The sequence below is a fragment of the Chaetura pelagica genome, unplaced genomic scaffold (assembly GCF_000747805.2).
Source record: "Chaetura pelagica isolate M959 unplaced genomic scaffold, ChaPel_1.0 scaffold123, whole genome shotgun sequence".
Lineage (NCBI taxonomy): Eukaryota > Metazoa > Chordata > Aves > Apodiformes > Apodidae > Chaetura > Chaetura pelagica.
Window position 1 is genome coordinate 1658340 of NW_009953295.1, and position 10364 is coordinate 1668703.

Consider the following 10364-nt stretch of genomic DNA (forward strand, 5'->3'; position numbering starts at 1 on the left):
GCAGCAAACATTATAACCAATGCACATTTTTGTCTTGATAGTAAGCTGCACGATGTCAGTCTTGTTCTGAGGACTCCAACAGATGCCATCTCCACGTCTACAAATTCATCAACACCATATTCAGTGCAAAGTGACATTTCTTAAAATAACTGTTTGCTTTGTGTCCATAACATTCATCCTTACTGTGAAGAAAAGGCTCATTTTCTGTTTATTACTATATACAGAAGAGCCTATATTTGCACTTCTTCATTTCTGGTAGTGAATTTTCTATCTACATTCATTAGAAATCAAAGAGATAAGTGGCAATATTACATATTGACTGGAAGCCTTCCCATTAACAAAAATACTAGTAGTTGTTCTTGATTTATTCCTAAAGTAGCTGCACTTTGTTCCTTTTTTCAGCCCACTTTCAATGGGGTATAAGTCATGGGAACCTGTGAGTGGGACCAGAACATGTTTCAAGTCTGATTGCTGGAGCTAGAAAAGTGATGAGTCATGTTGGAATTCAGATGTCTGTTTGCAGCACAGTGTGTGTGGACCAGACCCCCATTTGGGTATCTTACAAATACAGGCTCGCAGAAAGGATTTTGGCACACCTGACAGACCTTCTTGTCTGAAAGAAGAATTGGGGCTCCTTTTTGTTTAACCTAAAGAGAAGGAAAAAAATCCAAACATGAATCTAGCAAGAAACAAAGGGACATTACAAGGCATATAATTTCAGCTGTACCAAATGGACAAACCTGGTCAATTACAGAGGTGGTAGGAAAAGCCAGCTTGAACTGTTTACTTTGAATTCTACTTCCGAATTCACACTCATTCATTTTTATGCTTCAAGCACTGCTTTTTAATTTATTTATTTTTTTGTCTTTTTTAAATAAAGAAAAGCACTCACGCATTTAATGCAGATGAAAACCTGATGCAATTTCCTGAACAATGTCACAGGACAACTTCACAGCAAAATGAGCACTGATGCATTTTTACTCCAGGCAGATTCTACTAGATGCAACATTGTTAGAACTAAACTTAAGAATCTGATGGGAGCTTTGAGCAACACAGCTCTAGCTAGGAACAGAAGAAAGTTGCACAGGTGCATTTACCACTAACAAAAGATACTAACAAGCTTCAGTTAATACTAAGTGCAGGGTAAACTTTTTTGCCAATTCTGACAGGTTTCAAACCTGGTGAAAAACTGCTAACTCACATTTGTTAAAGCTTCTATAAGAACTTCATGAATGTATGAATTCCAAATTTACTTCCATTGGGCCCAGAAGTTCAGCAAAGTTGTTCCTATTTCAAGACCTTCACCCTCCCCTTTTGTTTTACAGAGAAACCATATAGTTGAGTCTAGCAGTCATTGCAAAAAAACCCAAATACAGCAAGTAAAACTGCCAAGGACATAAAGAAACTTTGTCCTAATTCTTTAAACTTCTTCTGATTATTATATATCAAAGGACTTGATTTTAAAGCTTCAAAGTGCCTCTAAAAAAACAACCAACAAACCCAACGTACCTTCTCGTGTTTGTAGATTAAGTTTTCAGCTTGTGCTAACCCAAGCGCAGCCTGAGTCATTCTTTTTGTATGAATGCTTTGCCTCACTGCTCCAGCCAGGAAAGGGGAGAGGAGCTGCACTGACCAGCTGTCAGGCACCAGCTGCAAAACCAGAGCTGCATCAAATTCAGCAGCATGGTTGTTCAAGAGATCCACAGCAGCCATGGCTAGTGCACAATCCGAAGTGCCTGGACTTAGATATACTGTCAGCAGCATATGGAAAAGCCGCCGTCTGTACTGCACATCTCTGCTCTCAGAGTTCCAGAGACAGTATTCTTCAGCAGCATGGAAGTCCTTTAACTCGTGGACAAGGATATACAAAGCCTTCTCGTGTTCTTCTAGTTTCCCATATAAAATTGCACTTTCCATATGAAGGTCTGTGCCCTGGATTTTGTCTGTTAAAAGAGAAGCAAGACAATACTTACTCAGTGGAGGAGACGACTATTCTGTCTCCCAGACAAACAAGCCCACATAACTCAACTCCTGCTATTTTTGCCAGGATGCTGGCAGCTAGAAAGATGTTTCCAAGTGCAAGAATGCCTAGATGTATGGAAACACATCTCTAATAGAAGAGCACCACAAAGTATGGGGAAAACAAATTACTAAACAACAGGTGATAAACCAGCATCACTGGCTTTCTTTAAATTCCAGCAGGCCAGTCTTGCACATTTCTGTGCACACTGCTAACACGTATGGGAAACTGCAAGATGAAGCTGCAATATTTTTAACCTTTGCTTCTCCCAATGTTATAGAAATGTACAGAATAGTTTAAAGTCCATATAAAGATCAAATAGTATTTCTCCAAGAAAAGGTTACTACAAACCCTTAATCCAGTCTGACAGTTTAAAATTAAGTGTCAGTGACAGGCATAAGGAACAGGAAGTTCTTCTGGCATTTCAAGATGAAGTAGAAAATGCTCTACTTACTGTAAAGGTGATAAAGAATTTGCATCGGTCTCTGTGAAAGGTATGGGAATACAATGTATTTCCCCAAAAACTATTTTGGTTATTAAGGAGGAACATGCTAGCATGCCTGGATCTCACCTTTATGTATGGTAAGAATTGTCATATAAGAAATCCCATGTTTTGAGTACACAGATTTCATGAAAATAATCCATCTCCTGCTCTTAAAAATTTGTCTAAATATCAAAAGGTGAAAAGGAGCAACAGCTGCAATGACTTTATTATATTTGTATGTTATCTGTCATATAAGGTTTCTCAGACTGTAAACGGGATGTTAAACACTGTTAAATTATTTAAGTTGCTACTCTGCTATTTTATTCCCACACCCACTGGATTTTTCCACTGAATTTCAAAAAAACATTTCACATCTCCCAGTACAATAAAAAGTCATTCCCCTTTTTTAAATTAACTTGTGTCTGTCAGAAATACAGCAGGTAAGCCTATTGATCAAATGCACCCAGAAACCTCAGATCTTTTTAGTTTTCTGTCCTTATGAGGACTTGGACTTTGCTTTCTGCTAGAATGGACATTCAGCATTTGTAATAGACAAAATGCACCTTACCTAAAATGAAGTGTTTTCTATAAAGATCAGATTTTTGAAGAAGACTTCGTAGTTTAAACAGAAGTTCAGTTGTTTCTGTACAATTATCTGTGGCCACAGATTTTAGTTGAAGTATTGCCTCCAAGTACAAGACAGCTAGATGAGTATGGTACTTCTCTTTCTACAAACAAAAAGAACAATGTTAGCTCAGGGTACAAAGACAACCCCTTCTCCCCACCAATAACAGTAATGAATATTTACACAGTTACATAGAAATGTGGTTTAATTTATTTAATTTGAATTTATCAGTCTTTTTTTCATGCTGATTACACAACTCATTCAGATCAGCTTCTTAAAATACACTATATCTTTACTATGGGATTCTCTATTTAATTAATACTGGTATTTCCAAAAGGGAATTATAAAACATCTTACTCCTAAACCCATATTCACCTTAAAGAAACAAACCCTATAAATAGCTTTCATAGTTCCTTTCAGAAGTTGACCTAATGAATACCAATGCAGTAAAGCAGGTCTCTCTGCTTTAAGTATGAACTCCAGTGTGTCTTTTCCTTTTGTTTCCCTTGCAAAAAGAGTAATTATGATCTAATTAATTCCTCCTCATATTCAGGTACATTCTTTGACCTTTTCTATTTCTGCAGCAAAATCTGAGAAAGCCACCAGAGGGAGACAAGCAGTCTGAAAGCACAATGCTTTTTGTGTTTTCCATTACCCAATATTCACCAAAACAAGTTGATAGTGGCTGAAACATTCTCACTAAAGCATTCACAACAACCTAGTACTTTCTAATGACCTGAATCAATTAATAACCCAGCCTTTACTAGCAGGTAGATCTATTTAGAAATTATTTTTGTTACAAATATTCTACAAGTCACTATGTTTAACTCAAGAAGTTGGTCTGAAAATACTCGTTACATTAGAAAACGAGTACATTCATCCATTATGGTATCACACACCTTAATGTATTTACAATAGTGACAGAAGGACACCATTGATCTAGCATGTATATTTGAAGAACATAAACTAGTGAAGTGATCATAAATTTGGCTGAGTTCTATCAATGTTCATTTCCTTGAGTTATTTGCAAGTAAATTCTCCTGTGCTTAAAATATCTCGTAACAAGTAGCATAATGTTTGGCTCCTTCTGTACTGTGCTTAAAAATCCAAAGGCAGAATATACTATCACTTACAACTTGTGAACACATCTTTTGGACATTAAAGAGTGGTTTGGAATTCTACAGTGAGAGGTGCATGGTTTAATTCTATCACTAATTGCTGAATCTCTCCAGAGGACAGAATAAAACATACCTACTTGTAAAACTGAACTAGCAATTTTAGTGTATTGCTGCCACAATGCAATGGGATTAGCAGTTGATCCACTGTTTTTTTATGATCAAACCAGATGGGAGATTTAAGCCTTATAGGTGAAACAGAAAGGCATACAATACTCAGATGTAAAAGCAAAAAAACAAACCAGACCTCCACAGCGAGGTAAGCAACTGTCTTGCCATCATGAGAACTGAAAAGTTAAAAATAACGCAGATATCTGCTCCTCATGTTCCCCTTTAATCTTAAACCCACTTGTACTCTACTCTGAGTACATCTGAAAGCCTTCAAATTACGTTTATTTCTTTTAGAGTGGCTTTTTTCAAAGTTGTTCATCACAATCTGCATTCTGAATACTAAGCCTATTTTTAGTATTCTTGTAGGACTCACCTCTATTTTTCTTTCCAATACCAGATGTTCTAGATATTTAACACGTGCTTTAGGATATTTGTTAAGGCAACTGATTATATCATCTGGATTAATGTTGTTTTTCTCCTGTTGTTCCAAAGGCCTTTTAGTGAAAATCTGTACACCAACCTAGAAAGAGTTAATTGCATTTAAGAACTCAGGGGCAACCATCCTATGACTTATATTTCATACTTATTTAATAGCACTATCATATTAGTTATCACATTATTCAGAAAAATAACACAAAAGCCTGACTCAACATCACCAAGTTTACACTACTTATTGTTCTTATTGTGACCTCACTCAGTCCTATCCCCATTAACTCAATTCCTGGTCCAGCCTATAAACCTTGCATTGGACACAACCTCCAACAATCACAAAAATAAGCAAACAGATCTGCCTAACAGCAGAAAAAACTTCAGCCTTTGTAGCAAGAAAGTGTAAATTAGAGACCAGAATGTTTACAGCCTTATCAAATATGATAACATATATGGAGCAAGACACTTCTATAATGACCAAAACAAAGATTTAGGAATATGTTGTTTCATGTAATAAATGAGCTTTAAATTAATAAAAATTAGGCAGTGACAAGTTCCAACAGCAGAAACTGTTTGATATACCACCAAGCATCCCCTTTAACAGCACACCATGCTAATGGATGTTACAAATTTTATCTTTTTAAAAATTTTGGTAGATTAAGTTAACTCTTATAGCAATGAGGTTTTGTCTTGAATGACAGCTATTTGTGTCACATCCTAGTGTACGTAGATATTACTCATCCCTGGAATCCTTTTAAAAAAGGAACAGCAGCAACACCTAACCTGTTACATGATGATTTTTTTTGGTTTTTTTTGGTAAGATCTGAAAATCACATTCCTTAGTATGAAGAAAAACAGAAGACATGCTGTATTGTAGAGAATGACCTAAATTTTTGTTTTCAGAAGAAAGAGGCAATTATTGTTACCACTTGTTAACAAAGAGACCTAGAAGAAACAGGAAACCTTTATTCTGTTGATCACTATTTAACTGGCATTAAATATTCTGAAAAAAAGGTTCAATTACTTATCAAGATGGAACACCACCACCCAAACACCACTGCAGTGAAACACTTAATATTTATGAATTTCTGTGAAAAATACACCAATCACAAACCTCTTCATTTTTTTGTAAAACCCACTCAGAATATTTCCACACTAGATCTTGGTCAGAGCAGAATGTAAGAAAGTCTACTATATATTCATAGAGATCTGAACGTGTAGAATCTTGAATGTCTCCATCAACTATTTTCACCCATAACTGCAAGGAAAACACACAGATTAAAGTGCTTAAAACATGTGCTAGTTCTTCCAGCTCAAAATTTACATCAGCTACTACTACACTTAGTATTAGCTACTGGTAGTTGTGGAATTAGGAAGAGCTCCAAGGAACACCAACCTCATTGGTCACTAAATGTATGTCTCCCCTCCATAACAGGCTTTACTTGGACCTGCCATATTCAACTAATTCAGACCCTGTATCATGTGGGTTCTCATTCTGAGAGTGATTAATCTGAGTACTTCAGGAGGAGGTACACTAATCTCCAAGAAAGTTATCCATAAAAGTCCCTTTCTCCAATGTGTGGTACACTTTTCATGTGTTCAGTGAATGCAACATTTCAGGCAGATGATACAATTTAGAGGAAAAGCTGATTTTTTTTTTTTTTACTTTCATTTTGACTGGAGAACTTTAAGTACTGTGTGAAATTATTTATATATATATTGTAATTGGAATTTAAAAGTGCCACATCTAGCAGACCAGTTTAGCAATGCACCTTGTTCCTTGAAATATAAAGAAAAATACCTTGCAACTGACAAAGTACGTAGTGGTTTTTTGTCCTTACTCGTTTGCTGCTCGTTTGCTGTTTACGTAACAGACTTGAATTCACTCAGTGTTACTGTGATTAACACACTCAAAAAGCGACACAGTGAGGCAAACTACTCCAGGTATTGGATATGGTCTGAGACATATATATTATTCATCAAGCAAGAGCATATTAGTTTTTGTAGGTGCAGTTTTGCAGACAGACCACTGCTAGTCTTAAGGACAGCAAAAGGGGTCCCCCCAAAGGGATTAGTAGCCCAGCTGAAAGCCACAGATCTTGCAGAAAGTGTTCATTGTCCATCATTAGATAAGGAAATAAACTCTTAGTTGCTGTCAGCATCTGCCATAAGATCACAATGTTGCTCTGCTGTGTATACAGACTAATCAGCATAGGGTATGTTCCTCAAGTCCCACAGACATGTTTCTAAGTGATCTATTGATTGTTTTAGCTCTTCTGCCCATCTTCTAAGAGTACAAACATATGTTCTGGCATGCACAGTTTTGCTTAAAAAATAACATACGAGCATCTAAATAGCTGTTATCCTCAGTAAGCTCTTCAGGTTCTTCAAATTTAGCACACTAATTTATCCAAGGAACTTTTAGCATAAATTTCCCATATATACACACTGTTATTTGTCAAACACATATATTAGCACCTCAGATTTTTATTTCAGAGTTAAACTGGTATTTTGGCATGGTTTACAGATGACACTAAAAGCTTTATTCTAACCTGAAGTGCTGCTGCATCCTGACCATTGTAGTGATACAGGAGACCAAGGGCAAAATACCTATATAGAAAGAAAAAAATATTTTAACAGCTTGATCTTTCTTATCAATTTGGTTCTGTCTGATTAGCATAAAATGTAATTTAGTGACATGTACACAGCTATACCTACACATTAACAAGTGTAGCAAGAAAGTGTAAGCTCTGTAAGCTCGTTTTCACACAGAAAGGAGAGAATTTCTGTCCTAGAAATGTCTGTCTCTCCTGTCTCTAAGGCAGTTTCTAGTTATCAGCTCCAACTTAAATTGTGTCAAATTAGAGATGATTCTCCTGCCGTTCTTTGATTCTTATATAAAAACTTAAGACTCAGCTCCAAATAATAAATATTCCTCCAATAGTCAATCAGGTGTTGTAAAATCAAATTTTTATGATGCTTTTACTTAAAACTGTTTTACTATCAGAAACATTTTTTTTTAGTGCAGCATGACACCAAGGCAGGCAAGGAACAGCTTTGTACAGTACCACTACAGTTTTTTTGTGTGTGCTGTAATAAAAATACAGCTAGAATTCTCTAAAGGCTGTTCTCACAGAACAATGTTTGCAAAAAAACTTGGCACACAAACTTACCAGGAGGATTTAACAAAACCCTTGAAATAAATTAAATTACTCTATAGCTACCCACAATTAGACTCCTCCTCACCACAGAAGTTGCTACTACTACACCACACAATTTAAAGATTAAAAATTAAATCCAAAACAGAGACACTACCTACAATTGGTGCTTGCATTTTACACATTTACTATCTGGTGTTCTCCGCTTAATGACAGTCAATTCTCCACCTGCTGGTATTTTCAAATTGAAGTCATTTGCAGTCATCTTAAGCAATCTCCTTTTGGTGAATCAGTGGGAGCCCAGAAAGTATGCAATTCAAAAGTAAGATCTCTTTTCCTGAATAAGAAACTACAGTTTTAAAGCCACTAGACAGTTAATAGCTTCTGCCTAAGGTAATCCATGCTTTAAGGCATCTTTTTATTCTGTTCATGTACCACCACTCCATCCATTTGACTCTCACGTTGCCACAAGGGCAAACAAAACACTTTTTTCCCCTCTACATCAGTACCAATCCCTTATTTTTTATTGGATGAAGAAAGAAAGGGAGAACTCTCTATTTACTCTCTATAAAACAAAGTATTTCCTTCACCTCAGTCTATCAATTAATACCTTTCCACCAACATTTTAAAATGCTGCCAAGTCAGGCCAAGCTGTCTTTTTGACCTGAAGGCACAAAAACTGTAAGGACTGGAACACATCGCTCTAGAAGCATTTAAGACAATCCTCTCTCTGATCTCCAAGGTAAAATACTCATAATCCACTCACTTTTTGTGCTTTTCAAGCCAGGCAGCACTATCTGTTAAGAGACAAAAGTTCTCTGAAACTAGCAGATCCAGCAGGCTTTCATGATTTGCCTCTGCATATAGCTTGAGCAATGCTGTGTCGATATCTTCCTTGTAGCCATTTGCCACCTCAGTGCTGCGGACTTCATTCAAGTAACTCATGAGGAATCGTTTGCATTTTGTCATCTTCTCCTGGTCCCCTTGGGTCAGCTGGTTTAGGTCCGCGTACTCATGCAGAGGGGGATGAGACCGTATAAATGAAGAGGAAGTAGGCAACAGGAAGGGGTAGAGAGAGATCAGCTCCCGGACATCAAGCTGGCCGCTTCTGCAATTACAGTGTCAAACTAGATGAAGCAAAAAGAAAGAAAAAGTATACATAGGCACAAAAAAGTAACGTACTGGGAATGTGTGCTCACATATGCTTAGAGTCAGGACACTAACAGGTTGGTCAGTTTCTGAAAATTATTCCCTTCTATGCTGGAGAAAACACACTCAGAACAAATTTGGAATTATTTTTGCTATTTCTATCCAAACTTCTTTATAATTCTTCTTCCTTTTCTAGACATTGAAAGCTCTGAGAATTCAGAGACTGGTCAGGCCTTTTGCTTTTGATATGCCACAAATGTTCTGTGGGATAGATAAAAAAAGTAAATCATCTGAATAGCTTTAGTGCAGTTCCTAGGACTGTCCTAGACTTCACCCATGCATTATGTGAGCTAGTCTTCCGATAAAGGCAAAAAAATGTGGAAAGAGCGAACCCCTTCAGCCAAGCCATAAAGACTGTGCAAGCATAAATCTGTACAAAACAGCAGCCTCCTCTAGAAAAGCTTTCAGAACATGTGTTGGATGATGAAAACATTTTTTCCCAATCCTGAAATGCACCAGATTCCGCCTCTGGCTCACTTCTTAAAGGTGTTCTGAAAATGATCTGTGGATATTGTAGATTATGCATCTGTCTAATCAGTAAGTAGCAGTTTATTCTATGTCAGATACTGTGGAGTGGCTTCACCTATGAAGGACATCTACACCTTATGCAGGTGCCAGCTGTAGCATAGATATGTCACACATGACTTCTCTTTCAGCCTAGATTGGATACACTCCTCAAGCACTTGAAGAATGCATGTTGCGACAGAACAATAGAACAAGATGCTTTTTCACACATGGCAAACAATTCCCCAGTTTTCACAGCTAGAATGACTCCTCCTCTCACTCTCTGCTTTAGAAGCCGAGTAAGAAATAAGGATTTATATTTTACTTCACTGTCAAAGTCATTATTCAGAATTAATCTTGAAAGACAAACATCCCTGAAATGCAGGAGATACTGTTGATGAAGAATTAAAAATTACTGACATTTATCTAAAGGAAACCCTGGTTAGTTACTATTTTGTTGCAAATAAAACTTTCAGAAACTAGTTCTTCTCTATCTGGTGATCAGCAACCTGAGAAACAGTTTCCCTTCACAATCTTGATTGGAAAGAATTCCAAAAAGAAACAAATTATAACAATGGAAGCAGACAAAGCAGCAGATTTCTGCAGGCAATAAAGTGTGAAAGATCCTCACAAGCAGGCTCTTCCTTTC

At 36.8% G+C, this 10364-nt stretch overlaps 1 protein-coding gene across 1 annotated transcript in view; it reads right to left on the reverse strand.

Annotated features, from left to right (window-relative positions):
• Window positions 1-458: 458 nt before the first annotated feature.
• Window positions 459-10364, reverse strand: part of TGFBRAP1 (transforming growth factor, beta receptor associated protein 1) — a 30429-nt gene continuing 20523 nt past the window's right edge. Inside the window, exons 5-11 of the mRNA XM_009997889.1 lie at window positions 8769-9110; window positions 7397-7454; window positions 5959-6102; window positions 4789-4935; window positions 3073-3232; window positions 1510-1943; window positions 459-647 (exon numbers count right to left, since the gene is read on the reverse strand). Coding sequence (XP_009996191.1) covers window positions 459-647; window positions 1510-1943; window positions 3073-3232; window positions 4789-4935; window positions 5959-6102; window positions 7397-7454; window positions 8769-9110 — 1474 coding nt within the window. The remainder of the gene's footprint in view (window positions 648-1509; window positions 1944-3072; window positions 3233-4788; window positions 4936-5958; window positions 6103-7396; window positions 7455-8768; window positions 9111-10364) is intronic.